This window comes from Caloenas nicobarica, chromosome 11 (assembly GCF_036013445.1).
Source record: "Caloenas nicobarica isolate bCalNic1 chromosome 11, bCalNic1.hap1, whole genome shotgun sequence".
NCBI classification, from domain to species: Eukaryota; Metazoa; Chordata; class Aves; order Columbiformes; family Columbidae; genus Caloenas; species Caloenas nicobarica.
The window spans coordinates 20,922,317-20,942,763 of NC_088255.1; the positions used below are offsets into that span (position 1 = coordinate 20,922,317).

The following is a 20,447-nucleotide window of genomic DNA, read 5'->3' on the forward strand; positions in this document are numbered from 1 at the left end:
CGGCGCGGGGGCGGGACCGGGGGTGGGTCGGGGCAGCACCGGGGGTGGGTCGGGGCAGCACCGGGGGTGGGTCGGGGCAGCACCGGGGGTGGGTCGGGGCAGCACCGGGGGCGGGTCGGGGCAGCACCGCGGGTGGGTCGGGGCAGCACCGCGGGTGGGTCGGGGCAGCACCGGGGGTGGGTCGGGGCCCCGAGCGCCGTTCCCGCCGGTCAGACAGACCCTGGAGAGCTGCGAGACGTTTTTATTTGAACGACATAAAAAAAAAAGGAACAGCGAGCGGCTTATCGCGGCGCCTCCCCCACCGCGACACAAACCGCCCACCCGCAATAAAAACCTCCGGAGCGCTTGGTAAAATCATCGTTATTTTATAGACAGAGCCCCCAATAGAGCTGCACGGCGGAGAACACTAAAGCTGCTGTAGTGAGTGTGATTTCTATTCTGAAAGAAGCGTCGCCCGCGGGGGCCCGGTGATGGGACAGTCCTGGAAAAGGTGGTTTATCCGACAGAGGCCATAACGACGTCCACGGGGAGCTCCTCGCCGCTGCGCGCTGTGACCTGCATCGTCACCGTGTCGGTCAGGACCAGGCGGGAGCGGACCAGGAGGTCATGGCCACCCCGGAACACACCTGGAAGAGAGAGGAGGAGGAAGGAGTAAGCAGGGTGCAGGTGTCCCTCTCTTTGAGCCTAAAAATGAATGGTACTGCTTGGCCGGGGCAGGTTTCCCATATGGGACTGGGACTCTCGCCACTGTAAAGCTCATGAAAGCAAAGTCTAAAATAAACTCTAGCTGAGCAGAGGTCAGGCACTCTGCCAGTGACCACCAGTCACTCGTGTAAGGGCTCCAGGATCCATCCACTTTGCTGGGCAAGGGTGCTGTACTTCCCCCCCAACAGGCTCACTCCAGACCTCAAGTTGCACCAGGGGAGGCTTAGATTAGAGATCAGGAAAAATTTCTTCCCAGAAAGGGCTGTTGGGCATTGGAACAGGCTGCCCAGGGCAGTGGTGGAGTCCCCATCCCTGGAGGGGTTGAACAGACACGGAGATGAGGTTCTCAGGGACATGGGGTAGTGCCAGGGTTGGGTTATGGTTGGACTTGATCTTGAGGGTCTCTTCCAACCAAAATGATTCTAGGATTCCATGAGGACAGCAAATCCGCCCAGCTGAGCCTGTGGCTGATCCCAGCATCCCCCCACACATCCTCCCTGATCCCAGCACCAGCTTGCTCTGCACTTGCAGAGACAGAAACCAGGGCAGGCACAAACCTTCAAACCCTCCCTGGAGCACGGGGCCTCCATCGGAAGCTCCTGCCCTGATTTTGGACAAGCAGCTCTGTGCGACCTCCCCAAGAGCTGCTCCTCACACAGACACCAGCCCACAGCTCACCTGCCAGGTACAGTGTGTGAGAATTCTTGTTATCGGGCACTTTATCTGACCGCTCACAGGGCTGCATCCCCAGGAACTTCACGATATTGCTAACTGCCTCTGTGCAAGAAAAAAAATAAAACGGGCTCCGTGTCACAAGTATCTTAACAAGGATGCACAAAGAGCATCTAAAGGTGACTCAAGCCCTCCCTACACATTAGGGTTCACATTCCTTGTCCTGAGGGACACATCACATTGGCCAGGATCGTGTTTTTAGAAGCCACCACGGAGGCAAAGGCAACAGACACCAACCCCACCGCCACACGGCAGTTCTGTTATCTGATGCAGCAAAGGTAAATGAGTCAGAACGGAAGCCGGAGAGCGCAGCTGCCTGCGCACTCACTGCACGGCCCTGACATCCTGCTTGCTTCTGTGGGGACGGGGGCAGAAGGAAGGAGACATCTTGATCTTGAGGGTCTCTTCCAACCAAAATGAATCTATGACCTTGCAGGAGACACAGGTTTTCAGGAGGAGTTTAAAAAGGCCTAAGGGAAGGTATTTCAAATCCCAAGGGGCTGTGCGAGGAAGCACAGAGATGGCTGTAGGACAAGGACGTCCTTCTAAGCCATCAAAAGGACCAAGTTTTTACAGGCTTCACAGGAAAAATAAAAGGACACAACGCATGATGAAAGAGAACAGGGCTTACACCATGAGCCTGCCCACCAACCTCATGTCTTCTGCTCTTTGCATCTTTTCTTACTGGTTTCGAGAAGCAAAGTGGGAGCTGACAGCTGAACTATGGTCTGTCTGCTTGGGAGGGTAGAGTACAAGAGCAAAGCAAGATGTTCTCTTGCCTCCCACAATCCAGCCTGGTCTCCGCAAGGGCCAGAACACTCGTTTGGTTTTTTGAAACCTGAACTAACTTGTTATCACAGTAGCTGTAGCTCCACATTTAACAGCTGTGGTGAAATAGCTTGTGAAGGGTTTTGCCCCATTAACCTTTCTGTGAGAGATCTCAACTGAGCCAGACTGTGCCTCCGGACTATGCCAGCTGGAGGGAATGTTAAGAGCTCTGCTGGGCTCACACACCACCTTACCTTCAAGGGTTTTAATTGCAGATAAGGTAAAGGTCTCTTCCTTTTCATACTCATCACCCACTTCATCCCAGGCTGCTCCAAAGTTTGGCTTCAGAACTCGCTGGATGTGGTCAGCCACTGTTACCTCCAGGTCTTCAAGCTGGTGGTAGAAGAGGTCCAGGTGAAACATGGTTGTTCTGAACTCTGCTCTCTCCAGAGTGAGCTTTAGACTGGACTCCCTGAGATCAGGTGGATGCAGGAGGCAGCCTCCACTTCCACTCATGGATACATCAGAACAAGCCCTGCCTCTTCTGGTTTGACTGAGCAAACACTGCTTGGCTGAGCAACTGCCAGGCCTGGGAAAGCCACTGGCCGCACCATTTCCAGGGTTTCCAAAGCAGGTTCCCGTTCTGAGCACAGCCCTTGGCCTGACACACCTCAAAGCATCCAAAACAGAGGGAAAATCAAAAGCTAAAGGAATAGCTGCTTGTGCTCACACAGACACGGCATTTGCTTCCCTGGAACGCATATAAGCTTGTATTTTGCCTTTCTGGCTTATGGTTTTGTAGGCTGGTAAAGCGCAGTGAGACACTGTCAGACACTTGCTATCGCCTAACGCTGCGTGCTGGGTTAGCTGAACCGCTGCTGTGACCGCATCCGTGTGAGACAGAACCAGGCTTATTCCCCAAGAGCATGTATCGAAGGGCAGCCAGTGCCGGAGCTGGCTGGACACTGGCCTGCATTGATTTCAGCAGTCGCTGCAGGAAAGAATCTACTCGTGATTCTAGTTGAAACACGTGGAAAAGTTTGTTTAAATATCACTCAAGTGCCCTGCTGACTGGCGGGAAGCAGAAAGAGCGGTTAACCTTGCACGTTCCATTGGGAAAAAACCCTCCAGCTCCTCCCAGGAGGATGCTGTGTCCTCAGTGACTCACTGCACAGCAGTGCCTCTAATCAGATTTGCAGCAGTGACAGGTACCGCAGAGAAAACAGCCTCTGGAGCTACCAGGGCAAGCTGAGGTGGTGTCACAACATCCCTTCTTCTCCAGAGGGTAAGCACCACCCTCTGTGAGCCGGTCTCAGTTTCTGAGCAAGCATAAGTTCAGCTTCTTCCTTTATGGTGAAACAGCTTGCCTGGGAAGGGCAAAGGCTGGGAGAGAGGTGCTTCGGCAGCATTGGTGCTTTCATCAGTCTTGGTGCTGGGGAAGGAAAAGCTCCACCTTCCCCAGAGCAAGAACAAGGACAGCAATCTCTCTCCATCAGGCAAGCCAGTCGGCAATTCACCATGCCACCATGAAGAGCAACTCAGGGAGAACAAAAGATGTCCAGTGGCCCCCTGTCCCCACAAACCCGACTGTGCGATTGCTGGAGCCTGTAGGGCACAGCCAGGCAAACGTGAAGGACACACCATGGACACAGCAAGAACCTCATCTTCATGCGATGCTGCTCACACCAGCGTCAGCGGTCACATCGCTGCTTGCAGGGACCCGAGTACAGCTCACAAAACTCATCAGAACTACAGCAGTTTCCGTGGTCAGGTACACGCCCAGCTCCTTACCACATACTCATCCTCGTAACCCTCGTCGTCCATCTCGCCCGTGTTTGGATCACAGTCCTTGACAGTGAACTTCATCATGCAGCTGAAGGTACAGGCCACTGGATGTGAGGGAGGCAAAAGCAAAGCTCCCGTTAGCACCAGATCCGCGCTCCCCTGCAGCAGAGCGGGCTGGGAGCTTTGGGGCAGCTGGGTTCTCCCCGTCACTGCAGCAGCACAGGCTTAGCCAGTGACCTAGAGAGGGCTCTCCAACAGTTTCTGTCTCTCAAGGACAAGGTATTTATTTGCAATATTTGTAACATTAACACTAGCAAACAGTGATAAAGACAGGCTTGATGATGGTTGTACAAGACCATAATCTTCAGGTCAAGTGCTGTTACTGATGAACCCCAAGTTGTGTTGGGAATACTAACTGAACATGTCCCACCAGCGCCTCGTGAAGAGGCAAGATCCTTATCTAGGGATCGATTCATGTGCCTCTGAGATGAAACCACCTTGCACTACAACGCGGCAGCTGATTAACACCACTCGGCTGGGAGAGGAAGCGATGATGACTCATCTCGAAGAGAACTGGCACTGCTGGGTGAACAGCAGCAACACACAGAGGTGAGCAGTCCTGGAACACAAACCAGGGAGACCAAAGCACAGGGAAGGCCTGGTTCATGTTCTGGACAGTGACAAATGAGGGGATGTTCACTTCAAATAAACATCCCTGAAATTCCAGCAGTTTGTCTGAAATACCCATTTGCTACTCAAAGCATCTGAGCACTCAGCACTTTACAAATACCAGCCTCCCCATGTACTCAAAGAACAGACAGGCTAAAGGACATGCCAGGGTGCATGGGAGAGGACTCAGCAGAGAGCTGAACGCTCATCTGCCAGCTCTCACAGCCCAACTTGACAATCCTACAGCACAAGGGAACCAGGAGAGGAGAAGGGAGGCCTGATAGCCCCCAAACTGCAAAGAGAAATCACGCTCAGCAGTGCTCGGGGCTGCGCCCACACACAGGCTATAAATATCTGACTAGGATGCCAGGTGGAATGTGTGGGGGCGAGCAACACGGTACGGTTAATTTGAGGCATGTCAAGAAAACACAGATGGCAAACTGTTTACCTGCTGTCGGATCCTCTTCAGACAGTGCCACCAGCGTGTAGCAGGTACCTGGCTGGTTGTACATCAGGGTTTTGGCAGGTACGTAGCCAATGACCTCATACCCCTCTGTCGGCTCCATCTGCACCGTGACATTCTCCAGGATCTGATCGTTCAGGGTGTTCGTGCAATCAAACTAAACAGGGGAGGAGAAAGCGGCAACTGCTTGAAGCTGCTTGCTACAGCTCTAATAGCAGAGTCACTTCAGGCAGAGCGGGAGCGTGGTGTCAACTTGCGAACCCCCAGCTCTTTGTGTTCCGACAGTGCACCTCGCTGTCAGCCAGCAAGTCACAGGGCTCATGCGCTCCAGTTTAGTCACAAAGCAACTGTGACTAAGAACTACTCATTGAAATGCTTTGGGTGGAAAAGTAAAACCCTGCAGGGGACCCCAGTGTTCCAGCAAACTTTTTTTTTTTTTTTTTTGTTTAAAAGAAACACCACTTAAAATGAATCAGCACACGACCATCCAATGCCTGCCCTCTGCAACCTGGGCAGGAGCACAAATTCAGCGAGGGCAGGGATGCGTCAGCTTTTGCCTGTTTCAGTTCACCAGTTAGTATGGAGTATTTTCCTCTAAATGTACTTTGTCCTTTCTCCCTGGATGGTAATTCCCAGTTTAACTCTTTGCTGTACGGAAATGTGAGTACTGCATTGCCTACATCTTCTCACTTGATGCTACACGGACACAGTGCCCCACAGCAAATGGGAAGATGATCCTTTGCACGGTCCAAACTAGGAATAGTTTGAGTGAGTTTCAGGAAGCCTGATGGTTTCAGGAAGTCTGAACTCGCTGATTAAATTTCATTCCAGCTCCAATGACAAGTCACTTAACCTCATACAATTGCATCTGGTGGATGGACAAAAGAAACAAAGATCAAGCCCTGTGAGGACCACGTAAGCAGTTCTGAGCTTTTGAGGAAAGAGCTGCTAAGGACAAAACGCTGCTGCTCACGAGCTAGTGCAGGACTCGCTGTGCCTTGAACTCCCCGAGGCCCAGGCAAAACTGACGGCACATCAATCCTCACATCTCACACGTAGCAGCAGGGCAGTACAGCCAAGGCCAAGATGTACAGACACAAGCACCTGTACTACACAGGCTAAAACAAAAGTAGGGGATGAAGAGCTCTCCCCCACCACACCCCTTTCTTGGGGTGCTTTTTCAGCTTCTCTGATAAAGCTTTGCTCTTTTGTGCCCAAAGCACGTGAAGAAAGCACAGAGCTAAGCACAGAGCTCCCCTTGCCAACGGCTCCGTGAGAGGAGCCCCATCTAGTGCCGGTCTGATTTATTTGGACTGGATGTATAAGCATTGCTCAGCCACACACACACTCCCTAATTAATTTTTTCCAGGGCTCTGCTGCCCTGTTTGAGAAACTAAGGACTCCTCATTGCAGTGACATGCTGTGAAAAGAGATGCTCAAGCTATTTCTTCCCAGTGGAGCTTTTAACTGGTCAGAAGCTTATTTTCCCATCCTTTTTCAGCACCACATGCCACAGCTACCCACCTGGAACACCATGTGTCTGACAAACGTGTGCTTGGTGCAACGAACCACATATTCTGTTTCCAGTTCTGTCAGGGCCACAGGCTCTGGGGAAGACTTGAAGAGGGGGCCCAGGCCTCGAAACTCTGGGATCGCCCCCAGTTGCTCTGAAACAGAGGACACAGAAACCATTGCCAGCAGCTGCTGCAGCAAGGAACTATCCCTCAAACATCCATAAACACTCACCAGGGACTCGTAAAATTAAAGGCAAAGTCATCCTTTGCCCACATCTATTGCAATCTAGACAGAACAGGACTGCAGGCACCCCCACCCCCCAGGAGTGAACAGTAGAGTTAAATTTGGGAGCCCATGTCACTCTCTGAAAGGAGACAGGAAAACCAGGCAGGCTTAGCCAGAGGTGGCTATTTTGTTCTCACACACAGGCGTAGGAGAGGCCTTGCATCCGCTTACCTTGGAATATTTCTTGCCGAGTTGCTGCCACCTTCTCTGGCTGTTTGACTACAGCAACAGGGGCATTTTCTGCAGGAGAAAAAGAAAAAAAAAAAAACCAAACCACAAAAACCCCATAAAATATTTGAAGGTGAAGAGTAAGGAGTAACTAAATCAGAAAACAGATTGTCTGGAGAGAGATTTGACTGAGGAGCTCGCTTCTTATCTTACTATGGACTACACATCTGTATTTAGCTTCCTGAACACCTCTGGAACTGCAGCAGCTCCAGTGAGGATTACCAGTTACTACTATTATTAGCAGTTGGACTAAACCAAAACAATTAACGTGGGAGCAACCAGATCTGCTGGCCTTAGTCTTTACAGAAGATGTAATCCTACCAAATTCAAACAGGATGGAGCTCAGCAATTCCCAGCAGGCCTATTGCAGTCTACTGTCTGGGGGCTGGAGCTGCTCGGGAATTACTCAGGGTCAGGACCAGCGTTTGGGAGACTGTTCCTCACCTGTTCTTTGCTCGACAATGGGAGCTGTTGCCAAAGGAACGGATTTCAAGTCAAAGGGCTTCTCAGAGGGCTCCAGGGTGTACTGATGCAAAGCCCTCTCCAGGCCAGGGATGGACACTGTCAAACCTGGGGACAAGAAGGGACAGGTCACTGAAAATGCAGATAATTCCAGCTCTGTCACTTGTTAAACCAGGAAGGAGGTTCAGACTTGTCTTGAGGATCTCCTGCCTTACCATTCAGGATGTAGCCAGCATTGAGGGATTTCTGCTTCTGCTCTAGAACATTCAGGTAGAAGGTGGCTCTGTCTCTCACTTCATTGTCATCATCCATCACACACCTGAGAAGACAGCGGAAAGTTTGCTTCAAGGCAAGGCAGCAGAGGCCACGCAAACAAATCCAGGTGACTAAGCCGCCTTACACGGCCAGAAAGAATATGCCACAGAAAACAACTGGCAATCTACTAGTAATTGTATTAGACAAGCAATCATCTGCCACACTTGGCTTCTCACATCCCCTTTGGGGCACTGAATGCAGCAGTGAGCCCATCACAGGATCCGAGATGCCCACTGCATTGTCTCAGATCTGCCGGTAGAACAGAGTAGACATGCATGGGGATGCTAACAAGCTCTCAAGTGAACATGTTTTTTTACCCAGGACATTGAGAAACTTTGAGGTACAACTCACCTTTTCAGTAACACCAAGATACTGGGTAACATCTCCTCATTCTGGGCTCCAAACTTGGCCAGGGCACTTACAGCACCTGTAGCACAAGCCATGAAAAAAATAATCAGAAAGCAAAGAAATCACCGGAAGTTTCCTCCGTTTCCTGGCCTTGTTCAAATGCCATGTCACAGACTCCAGCACTAGTACAAAGCATTGCTGTGACCAGAAAGAGGCAGGTGTATTCCAGCGAAGTGCCTGCAAACCTCCTCTGTCTAGTTTCAGAGTTGCTGCCTCTCCCTCCCCATTCCTCAGTTGCAAGTCACCTCTTCCATCAACACCACTGGAGGATCTTTGCTGGGTAAAAAGATCCGCTCAGGCCTAGAGCGAATTGCAGTCCTCAAAAGTAGAGGCATTCATATATTTCCTATATATTCCCTTGCAGATCTGTCACAGGGCAGACAACTTTCCAGGTCTGTCTCTTACCTGCCCGGACTTCTTCATGCTCCAGGACAACCCTGTTGTAGATGAAGCGAATGTATTTGGAGGGGTTGTTGGTTTTGGGCCCTTCCTGACCCAAGAGGTGGAGGATCCGAGTGGCCAGCACAGTGAACTCGCAGTCCTCGATGAATTCGCAGAGGTGGGACAGGCCTGTCTCTTTGCTTTCTGAGTTCTCCTCAATGATGCTGATGATGCAGTCCACGATGGCTCGCTTGTATTCAAAGCCGCCCTAAGGAGCAAAAGGAAAATCAGCTGGAAATCCCAAAGTATTTTAGAGGCTCTGAACTAGCCAGACAGGAAAGAACTTCCTTCGAAAAGGTCACTGACACTCAGTGCTTTTAATCAGTGTTTGAAAGAAGAAGGGCAGTAATGCTGCCCCCACTTTTGACTCTCTTTACATCCCTTAGAATGGCTGCAGTGAAAAAAAAAACCAACAAGTACTAAAGAGGGTAAAAGAATCCATCTGCCTGAAAGGTTTATATCCCTTTCAAAATCCTCTGCTGCTAGAATTAATGCATAAAAACAGCCATATGGGAGGAGAAAAAACCCAACCCTTTCTCCTTTAGCACCAGACATCTGAGGATGAATCACAAGAGAAATAAATTCAGAATGATATCTGCCACAGCAGGACCAGCAAACAGCCCCTGAGAGTGGGAAGATGGGCAGTCAATAACTCCCCGGGCACAGCCCATCACCTGACATGCTGTTAATGCTGCCTTATCTTCAGACGTTATTTACCAGCGTCCTCAATACACAGCAGGGGATTAAACTGCGCACTATCCTCTGCCAACTACATGCGCAGTGCTGGGCATCTGGGGGATCTTTCTGAAGCTACTTTGGATTAAAAAAAAAAAAAGCTGTAAAGCAGAATGGTTTGAACTACAAAACCATGTTCAAAATGATACCATCCACCCACAGAAAATCTGGGAGAGGAGAATGGTCCGTTTTTCACAGGAGCAAAATGAGAGGCTCTGGTTTGTTCCCAAACGAGAGGCTGTAATTGGCAGAACGTGAGGTCAGAGCAAGCAGTGGTGCCAGCTGTGTTGCAGGCGTGTTAGCTCATTTAGAAACGGCCTCAGCAAACCTCTGTAAAGCTGTCTTTCTGCAATTCTATGTCTGACTGAATGCAGAGAATGGTTATAGGTACTCGTGATCGCTTCACTGCCACAGCACAGAGAACAGAACAAAAGTGGTCCTGTGTCATCAATAAATAGGTTGTTACCGAATCTTTGTGCACAAGACAAAACTTCTTGGAATTTGCTGTCAAAGTATAAAAGAAAGCTGGTTCAAACGTGAAACACACATGGGCTGCCAACAGATCTGCTGCTGCCTGCAATTGCTTTGAGAGTTAATAAACCCCCAGAAAAATCAAAGAATGAAAACCACATTAAAAATATGCCTGACAGCACGCGTATAACTATTGTGCACAGCTGGCCATTTCTGCCAGCTAGAATGCAAATCTTTTAGACAGAGGCTCTTACTGCGTTATCAATAAAAGCTTGGCTCTCTCAGGGGCCACTGTGCAGCCCTGTGGTTTGCACATGCAAACAAGGAACACAAAGTAGTTGTCCTGCTAACTTACCTCTTCCCGAAGCATAGTGAAGAGAAAGTTCATAAGGACGGCGTGTTTGCGAGGGTACTTCTGACACAGCGCATTGATGGCCTGCACCACTACAACCTGGAGGAAAAGCAAGGGCAAGTAAAAAAGGATTCTGCCTCACCAGGCAGGAAAAAAAAAAGTAGAATTATGTAAATTTTGTGCTGGTCCCTAGTCTGGAAACCATGGTTTTAATTTTGGTTATCCAACAAATGCAGTTCCAAGAGGTACAATCCTAGGAACTGGAGGAGATTGATCTTCATGCACTCACCAGCCTCTAGCAAAAGCCCACAGGCAGTGCAAAGAAGAAAAAGAGATTTAATTCTCAAATGGCTTCTCCCCAGATGAGAGCATGTGGCTTCGGAGCTGGATGCTGTATGATTGAGGTATGGCTTAGGCCAATAGCCTCATATTCTTTCTCTTCTCTACAAATGTGTTGCAGCCCAGCTGCTAGAAGTGGCTCCGTGCAGTTTTCAGAGTGTACACACAAACATGGACAAAGACCAAGGGGTTTCTTTGAGAACTTGCGTGTTCCTCCTTCTCCCACTTCCTTACCTTGAACTCATCTGAGATTTCAGACATGAAAGAGGAGATCTGCTTCATGAGCCGGTCGATGCTGCTCTCGCTGCCGGTTTTCAGCAGCGTGGTGATGGCCAGCGTGGCTATGCTGCGGTTGGAGTCTGTCACAAGGTTCTCCAGGTCTAGATTGCAGGCAGTCACAGCAGATGGGTGCTTCATGGCCACCTAGAGCAGAGAAGAAAGAATGGAAATCACTGAATATACAAAAAAGACTCAACTGGCAAAAACCACTAAGTATCTATAAGCTCTCACTCCTTCATATAAAAATAAATGCTACAGACCGTACACAAGGGTCATCTTAGACAAACAACTCATCTGACATTAAAGTAACAAGCTCTTTCTTCCGCAGAATTGCATGTCTTGCTGGAAGGGAAGCAGCAGTAATAAACAATCTTTTACTATTTTTAACTCTCTTGTTCTCCTCCATATGTTAAGGTTCAGATTCTGCAAAGCAAGCTATGAATTCCCATCAAAATATTCATTAAGCCTAGCTGTGCAGAACAGCTTTGTGGGGGAAGTACAGCGCAGCCATTGTCTTTTTTTTTTTTTTAGAGTAGACAAGGTCAAGGGAAAAGCTGGAGGAAAGACTGCAATGGAGCAGGCAAGCAGCAGCATCAGGGTTTGATCCCTGTTTTACAAGGAGCTCCTTCACCACAGGAAGCTCAGGAGGAAAAGCAGTAACTCATTTTATGAGTGAGACTCTTACAGAGACCTGTGAACATGATTGCTTTTTCCCCCCTTCTGTAAACTGCTCTTTGAGGTTTTATTCCACCCAGAAACCAATTAAATGTAATGTTGAAGCCCAGGGCAGAGGTTATTCACACAAAATAATCACATAATCTGGCACCCTTTCTCTCCCGAAGCCTGCACCTTCCCGCACGTGAGAAACTGTTGCAGCTCCCAAGAGACTAGCTCCTACCTTGTTGAGGGTTCGGACAGCTGCGTACCTCAGAGCTGCTTTCGGGGAGCTGCAGAACAGCTGCAAAACTGCGCAGAGGGAAAACCAACAAAGGCAGACATTTAGGTAATTTATTATGGAGAAACTTCTCATACTTAAAGCAAGAACTTCAACGAAGAGAGAGCTGCAAGCACAAGACAGCTAGAGGCATGCTTAAGAAGCAACTATGAATTTACCAGCTCCCTCCGTCACCCCCTTTGCCACACATCCCTGCTGACAAGTAGCTCTTATGCACCTCCCTCTTCTTCCTCTTCTATCCTTTGCTCCTCTTGAAAGCCAATGTCATCACCTTGTCATCTTTCCTTTCAGTCAATTTGAACAGTTGTTCTCCATTTCTATGCAAGCCCATGAAGGGCACTCTCCCTGTACAGGGAGGTGACACACAACCCCCCAACCTGCCAGCAGTCCCACCTCAGGACAATCTTTGTACTGGACTGAGCTGGGAAGGTAGGACTCCAACACCTTGGCTTTGTGTGCTATTACACCCAGTCTAAAGTGGGGAGATTTATCAGAATTCAGCCCTGTTTAAGAGAAAAGAAAAAAAAAAAAAAAGATCTCTCCAGTAACCCACACTTGAACACACGAGGCAAATACCTTGACAGAAGCAAAGCTATTCACACACACCACAGGCTCGCAGCAGCATAAAGCAACAAAGGGTATGGCACGTGACAAGCCTGGAACTACACAAGGTTCTCGTTTCTCGGGGTCATCAGCCGTTGTCACCACCACAGGCCCGTAAGCCCCTCGCCATCACCACCAGCATCACGTTTACCCGAGACAGCCGGAGCCAGCTCCTTGGCAGTGCAGTTGGGCAGGTTCACGATGGCAGATGCAGCTTCGTAAACCACCATCTCGTGCTTGTTTCTTAGGCAGCTCTCGATGAAATCAAATAGGGGGCTATCACGGCTAAAGGACGAAAAACCCCCATAAGAATGAGTTAAAACAAAGGTGCTAACAGAAATGAAGAATCCAGCAGCAGAAACGGGCAAGTCCCAAAGCCCATGGAAAGTTAAAAGCAGCCATAAATCCACTGTGCCCAGATTTTATAGTGGTCATTATACGGTAATTCCAGCACACTTGGGCTGGATGTCAGGCTGCCTCCTGAGAAGACACCCTCTGCTTTACAGGCTAAAGGGCATCTCAGCCCTCACACCCCAAGAGCTCATCACACACAGCAAAGTCTTATCCACCTGGCAGCCGCAGTGCATACATGACAGCCAAATAATTACAGAAGACAGAGTAAATGAAAAAGAATATCTCAAGAAAGAACAGCCATGCAAAGCAGGCAAGAGAAACAAGAAAGTATTCGATGTGCAAGCACTTAGACAAAACTCACAGACGCCCTCCCATAACAACATGAAAGCATCCTATATTTTCTCTGCTGCCTTTTAACCAACAATAAGAGGGTAGAAGCTGCATGCTGCTCTTCAAAGACGGAAATAATTGCCCTCGTGAGATGGAAAGTGAGCCTGCAAGAGGTGATGGAACCAGGACCTGAGGAATTTCCTACAGCAGGGCAAAGGAGCTCCCTCACCTGCCAGCCTCTTCCTCCAGCAGCTTGCTTGCTACTCGAATCATCATGCAGTAAGCGAACGGTGACTTGAGGCTGTGGCGCGTGAACTTGCTGAGCATCTTGTTGACGGCCAGGCGGTCATTCTTCCGCACGTGGTAGAGTAAGCCCAGAGCATGATACTGTGCAGGGAAACAGATCGTCACAAACCCACGGTGTGTTCTTTCTGCTTTTATCCCCTCTGTTGCCCAGAAGTGCCTGGCTGAGCTCTGGTAGTTTGCTCCCCTCCCAGCTCAGCAGCTACTCCCTGTGTTGGCGGCGGGTTTCCTACCTGCACCATGATATTGTCACTGGAAGCTGCCTCCTGAGCCTCATTTACCCAACGTTTTACCACATCAAAACTGGTCTTAAGCAGGTGCTAGGGGAGAGACAAAGCCATAGACAACCCATGAGAGAAGCATGGAGGAAGCTTTGCGAATCACAGCTCATATTAAGAAGCAGCAAGTCTTCCCCATGACAGCACTGGCTGCAACAATTCACAGAAGAGCATGCAGAGACCTGGCCATGACAGATGTGGCCTCAAGAGGTTGATGATACCCCACAAAGTCAGGACCAGTCCATCAGTTCACAAAGAATGAAACCCTGGAACTCCCAAGATGCCCAATCCCACCACTGGTGACTGCTTCCCAGCTTGACTGTCCCTCAGGCCCACCCTGCAGGGAGGACATACCAAAGAAGACACCAGAGCAGAGCTGGATACACTTGGCACTTTGTCAACAATCGCCTGCTTCATGTAGCGCTCAATGGCCTGCAACATGGTGCTCTGCAGGGACAGGCAAACAACGGCTGATATAGAAAAGCCGTGAGTGTGAAAGGGGAGATGCAAAGGCATGAAAAGCAGAGGGGGTGAAGTAGGGAAAGGTGAAGGGCGTAGGGCTGCCCCAAGGGAAAAGCATCACTTACATCCGTGATTTGGCAGAGCGCTCTCACAGCAGGGCCTCGGTAATTGTCATCTTTCCCAGTCATGTCTTTGGTCAAGCTGGTTGAAAACAGGAAGCTCTCAATGCTGCAGTCCCAAGCCAGCAGCTCTCGGGTGCACGTGCAGTGCACGTGAAGCAGCAGGATCACCACTGAATGCCCAGCAGGCAAGCGCAGGGCTCAAGTAAGTCCCAAGGCAGGAGGAAAAGATCAGCACTCGGGTTTCAAGCCTATCAGCAGGCTGTCCGAGCTCCTGAGCACCACTGAAGGCTGGAGTGCATACACACGCCCCTGAGCCATTTGCCTTCCTTACTGAAGGCTCATTCCTGCCCTTTCCCCAGGACCCTGGGCAGTGCGAGACCATCTACAAGGTGACAGGAGTTCATCACATTGCAGCACTTGGGACTGGCTTCTGCCTGCGGCACAGCCTCGGCCCTCGGCAGACCCTGGACCCTCATGCTCTCGTCTCCCGATGTGGCACTGGCCTTTCAGTGGGGTGAGCAGTGATTCAGGAATGACAGTGGGAATTTTGTTCCCTGGTGACTTCTCATCCTGTGATGCTACAGGAGCAGTAAATCCCTGCCTATCTGCTGAAAGCCTTGGGATTTATGCCAGAAACCTTCAAAAAGCTTCAAGGCATTCAGACGGGAAAGGAGGAATTAATGAAACCAGCAGGGGAAAAACCAGCAGTGCTGCCATATCAGGTATCCAAAAGAGACAATCCAGACACCTGTGGGTATGGGGTATGGGGACATGGCACATTTCACATACGTCACTAAGAGTTCAGTCTCTGCATTTTAATGGCTTCTTTTAAAGGAAACGTTTTTCCTCACCAAGGGCACTCCCTATCCTCACCCTGCACAGGGACTACAGGTATCTCCAAGAGGCTGGATGGGCATTACCGGAGGACACATGAAGATAACAGTAAAAAAAGTGAAGCAACTGACCTGCTAGTAACAATGATTACATCTTCTGCGATAGAAGACATCTCTTTGATAGTCAGGTAGCACATCCTGCGAAGAGTTGGCTGACAAGAAAAGAGGGAAGACAGACATCAGCTGAGAGGATCCCAGATAGAAAGGGATCTCTGTTTCCCCTGCTTCCATGACTTTACTGTGAAGATCAGGAACCTGATAACATTCAGAGAGCTCCAGTGCCCAAGTGTAAAAGATGTACAAAACCAATACTGATTAACAAAACACCTCTTCCTCTTCTAAATCCCTCAACCTTAGGGTGAAGCTACAGACAAATCAAATTTAGCTGGATCTACAGCTTCACCTTTCACTTGTTATTCACATGAACAAGGAGAAAAGCTTGAAAACATTCGCTGCTGGCACACTGTTGCTTCAAAAGCAAGAAAGCAATTTATATTCCTGAGTCTGGGGATTCCTACACTGGTCTCATGATTCTAATGCCTTGTGGTTTGGTGGACAACTAGTGATGGTACTACTGCTGTGGGTGGGTAGTAATTCCGGGCCTCCTCCAGGACACACAGTTGTCGACTCTCAGCAGGAAGCAGGATCTGTTAATGCTGGTCAGAAAGTATCGTGTATTCTAGGTGATTATACGCTCAATCTGTGCCTCGCACGATCTCAGGAGTTAAACACCAATTCAGAGGGAAGAATCTCCATCTCAAGAACAGAGAACGCTTCAGTCAAGCTGCTACAAGGTCTGGGAAGCTGATCTCTGTTTCTAAATTTTCATCCTACTCTTCCCACTCCAGGCAGGACAGAAAAGCCGATTCTATAAAAAGGCACATCTCAAGGCTGAAAAAGACGCTGACAACTTGTCCCATCAGATAAATACAGCAGAAAACAACAAACAGACTTACATCATTGGACTGAAATAGCTTGGTCATAGCAAAGAAGGCTTCGGTAGCTTCCACAACACCAAGGTGCTCCCCCTAGAAGATGTTTGGAAAGAAGGAAATAAATCTTAGTCACCACAGCCAGCTTGGGGCCTGCTGCAGGTCTCTCTGTATAGGTGTCATTTTCTCTCCCTTACCTGATTTATGAGATACAGGATCTTGGTGAGGATGTGAGCACATTTTCTTGGGTTTATGGGAGTCTCATTAAACACCCGTGCCTGGAAACAAAGCACAGACAAGGATGCTGACACCAACACCACCTCGCAAACACTGTCCTGTCTGGTCTTGGCCACCAATACAAACAAGACATTGTGAGCAAGGCATGGCAAGTTTCTTAGCGGCTTTGGATCAGATTCCCCCTTGATTCCTGTTAAACATGGAACCCTTTTAAACAGCTGCTTCTATAGTCTCATCCTGGGATTGCCAATCCAAGGGCAATTAAGGTTTAAAGGCCAAATCCTCATCACACTTTCACCCACACAAGTCTGGATTGTGTGCTAGCTAAAACGCCACCCTTCTGGGGATCATTTCTCTGATGTTGAACAGAAAGGCATTTTTTCAGAGCAAATTCATCAACTATTCAATAACCTCTCACACCCTGCTCATTAACTTTGTCACCTACACGACATTCGGGGTGTTCAAGGCAAATATCCCAACCTTCCTTGTTTAGGCTGAGATTTCCCAGGTAACTTTATTCATTTTATTGCTATTTATAGTTCACAGTCTAGACAGAAAGAGGTACACAAACGAAAGCATCTGAGAATTTACCTCTTGCAAGACTGCACTCTTCTCCAGGTGCTGGAATGGGTTGGAACCCCCACCTGCAAAATAAAGAGAGTAAAAGTCTTTCCAGGGATAATGCTACGGAAAAGCAGCTTTCTAAATGTGCTCATACTTTAAAACCAGACTGAGCATTTGGGGGTAACTTTTTCACGAACACCAAGCAACCAGAACTCCCTCTTTTAAGCGATATTAATTGGATGTCTTCATAGCAACTAGGGAAGGCAGAGCAGACAGGATATTCTTTGATTTGTCATCCCCCCCCAGAAGTAATGACAAGCCATGAGCCGAGGTGCACTGATTAGCTGTAAAGTAACTGTGGTCTGCTGTTATCCCCACAGACCTATTTCCAGCCCCTGGGCTGGGAGCTTGCTGACAGTTAGAGCATCAATAAGACAGGCCTAGAAACAAAAGCTCAGACAAAAAGAGGCATCACTCGCCAGACTGGTGAGTCAAGAGTGCTTTATCCCTCCCTTATAAACCAATCAGGAATCCACCAGTAAGGGATTTTTGGCTCTATCACTAATTAAGAGAACAAGACAGCAGACCAGAGAGTCTGGACACAGAGTAACTTTCATTGTTCCACTTAATAGAATAAATTATATTAAATAATTTAAAGCCTCACCAATTAAGGATGAAATAATCAAAGGGAAAAGCACTATCATTCTGCACAGTCTCTATTAGCTTGCCTCCTAAGCATTCGTGAGCTGCAGCTTTTCAAAAGCTGCCAGTTATTGATAAGCAGGTTTTAATTAGTACCTATGTTCAGCCTGGCCCTGGACAAAACGCAGCCATTTCCAGTGCTGTTCCAACGTTTAACAAGCCTGATCTGCTGGAAAGCACAGCTCCTGGGCCCAGCTCTGAGCTGGGCCTAAAGCATCCTACAATGGCACCAGAAGCCCTTACACAAGTAAGTCTTAAACTTAAAGGCAAACACATCTGCACGCTGACTCCTTCCCAGGCCACAAAGTGCCCCACTCTGGCACAGCAGAAGTGTGCAAATGCAGTAGGTGGCCAAACAAAGCACAGACACTTATGTGGTGTTGGGGAGAGAAAAAACCCGGGGAAAGGACAAAAACAATGTCTCTAGTATGACTATGAACCACTTCTAGTATGAGCACATAAATATGTTCCAAAAAAACACCCCAGCAGCACAGTATTTCCCATGGTCCAGCACGTCTACAATCCCTAAATCAGCCATCAAAACAGAGTGTGGCCTCTTAATCCTTCATAGCACGAAGGATCCTGAAATATATTGCACATGAGGTCTTGGTCCTCACAGCACCCTGTGTCAAAGTATTTTTTCATCAGAGGAAAAAGCAACATGGAAAAAACAGAGGCTGTGTTCAGAATGTATTGGATGACTAACAACAATTTGGACTGATTTGCAGAAAAATACGTCACTGACCAAGCAAGGATCTCAGAACAATGATATGTCCAAAATAACATCTCAAAGTGCATTTCTGAGAGCCAGTGGAAGCAGCTCATCATCCGGAACTACCTAAACCACCCATGAAAAGTAAAGAAACAGAAGGCAATTAAGCAGACACACTCATCTCAACAAGAAGACTCTGCAGTTTGCCTTTACCTGGGAAGAATGGTTATAAAAGGTCTGTGAATTCAGGGATGATGCTCCACCTAAGACCGAGGACAATAAGCACTGAGGCTACACGTTTTGGACATACAATCCACAGGAGAAGGGTAGGTACAGTAAATCCTATGAATCTTCATTCAAAACAGAAGCAATAGCATGAGAAGTAAAGGCAAAAGTGAAGAAAAAATGTTGGGGAGCGTGCAAGCAGCAGTGCCAGGAAGGAGAGGCTTGCAAGCTCCCAGTATAAACAAAATCAACAAGACTTGGCACCATAATAGAAGGAAGTGCCTCTCCTGCCAGCCTGGGCCACAGGTAACGCAACACCTTGAAAAGGGCAGCAGATGCAAATGAAGAATAGCCCCAAAAATGAAAGCGAAGAGCGATTCCCCTCCAAGAGCTGCCTCACTAAGTTCTCTGCTTATCCAGATGTCACTGGAGGCTTTGGACAAGGGAAACAAGGGAAAGTGTTTAATGCACATTAAAATAAAAAGCAAGCACAGTCACACAGAACAATCACTAAGATTTATGCTGAATCAAGTTGCTTCAGGACATGCTGATTTCTTATGCAGAACAAGCTGCATAGAAAGTGTCACACGAAAAAGATACTGTGAGGCACAACCATGAATGTAAACACTGCCGTATCTGGCCTCAATTCCACCTGAATTACACACCACATAAAACACCAATCTCTTCCTTACTACTTGGGCGGCAGACCATGTGTGTTGGAAAAAAAGTGCTAGAAACTACAAATTGGCTTCTATGCTGCTTTAGCACCTAGATTGAGAGTTGGACAACTGTGAACAGGGCCAATGTGCTCAAGATTTAGACTTGAACTCCACACCGGCAGCAGGTAACGTCAGTAACATCACAGAATAATTTAAGTTGGAAAAGCCCCTCAAGATCAGAGTCCGACCGTTCCCCCAACCCTGGCACTGCCCCGTGTCCCTGAGAACCTCATCTCCGTCTGTCCAGCCCCTCCAGGGATGGTGACTCCACCACTGCCCTGGGCAGCCTGTTCCAATGCCCCACAGCCCTTTGGGGAAGAAATTGTTCCCCAGATCCAACCTCAACCTCCCCCGGCGCAACTTGAGGCCGTTTCCCTCGCTCCTGGCGCTTGTTACTCGGGAGCAGAGCCCGACCCCGAGAAGCAGGAGGGCAGCAGGCTGCCCTAGTGCTTCCAGGGTGCTTCTCCCCGGGCACACCGGCCGCGCTGGCACCGGGTGTCCCCTCACAGCTCCCGCCCTCACCCCGGCCCCGGGGGGTCTCCCCTCACAGCGCTCCCCGGCCTGCCCTCCCGGCCCGGCTCCCCCCACCCTTCCCCTCACCCGACTCCTCGTCCTTCTTGTCGAACTTCTTCAGCATGGTGCTGCCCAGCGGCCCCTCGCTGAGGCCCGTCCCGCTCCCGCTCCCGCTCCCGCTCCCGCTGCCGGTGTCGCCGCCAGCCCCGTCCCGCCCCGCCCTTTCCTGCCAGCCTGTCACTGCCGCCGTCGCCCGCCGCACTGCGCAGGCGCGGCCCCGCCTCCGCTGACGTGGCTGCGGGGGTGTGGCGCGGAGCGATGAGTGACAGGGGAGGGGGCGGGGACCGAGCGGGAAGGGCGCGGTCTGATTGGCGGGGGCGGGGCTAGGAGGGAGTCTGGGTTTGGGGCAGCGCTGGCACGGGGGACACTGCGGGCACTGGGGTGGAGGGGACACGCTGGCCCTGGGGGGATGTACTGGTACCAGCGGACACACGGGAGGAGACACAGCATGGCGGGGGCGGGGGGCACGCTGGGACTGGGAGGGGGCACTGGGATCACAGGAGTGGGACACTGGGCAGGGGGACACCCGGG

At 49.6% G+C, this 20,447-nt stretch overlaps 1 protein-coding gene across 1 annotated transcript; it reads right to left on the bottom strand.

Moving 5' to 3' along the window:
- Positions 1-253: 253 nt before the first annotated feature.
- Positions 254-20,049, bottom strand: COPG1 (COPI coat complex subunit gamma 1). Its single transcript, XM_065642419.1, has 24 exons — positions 19,944-20,049; positions 17,013-17,065; positions 16,382-16,462; positions 16,209-16,280; positions 15,325-15,404; positions 14,363-14,438; positions 14,130-14,222; positions 13,731-13,817; positions 13,424-13,581; positions 12,662-12,795; positions 11,851-11,918; positions 10,908-11,096; positions 10,338-10,433; positions 8,741-8,984; positions 8,279-8,354; positions 7,828-7,931; positions 7,595-7,720; positions 7,094-7,162; positions 6,647-6,789; positions 5,108-5,279; positions 3,997-4,094; positions 2,460-2,598; positions 1,384-1,482; positions 254-626 (listed from the first exon to the last, which is right to left on the bottom strand). The coding sequence occupies exons 1-24, from the start codon at positions 19,978-19,980 to the stop codon at positions 496-498; spliced, it is 2,625 nt and encodes an 874-aa protein (XP_065498491.1). The 5' UTR covers positions 19,981-20,049; the 3' UTR covers positions 254-495.
- Between the last annotated feature and the right edge of the window lie 398 nt (positions 20,050-20,447).

Excerpts from the sequence above, each read along its gene's own strand:
- COPG1 (XM_065642419.1), bottom strand. The coding sequence starts at position 19,980 with ATGCTGAAGAAGTTCGACAAGAAGGACGAGGAGTCGG. Across the intron at positions 13,582-13,730 it reads GTGACAATATCATGGTGCAG|TATCATGCTCTGGGCTTACT; the intron begins GTAGGAAACCCG and ends TTCCCTGCACAG. Across the intron at positions 2,599-3,996 it reads GTTACGAGGATGAGTATGTG|CTTGAAGACCTGGAGGTAAC; the intron begins GTAAGGAGCTGG and ends TTCTACCACCAG.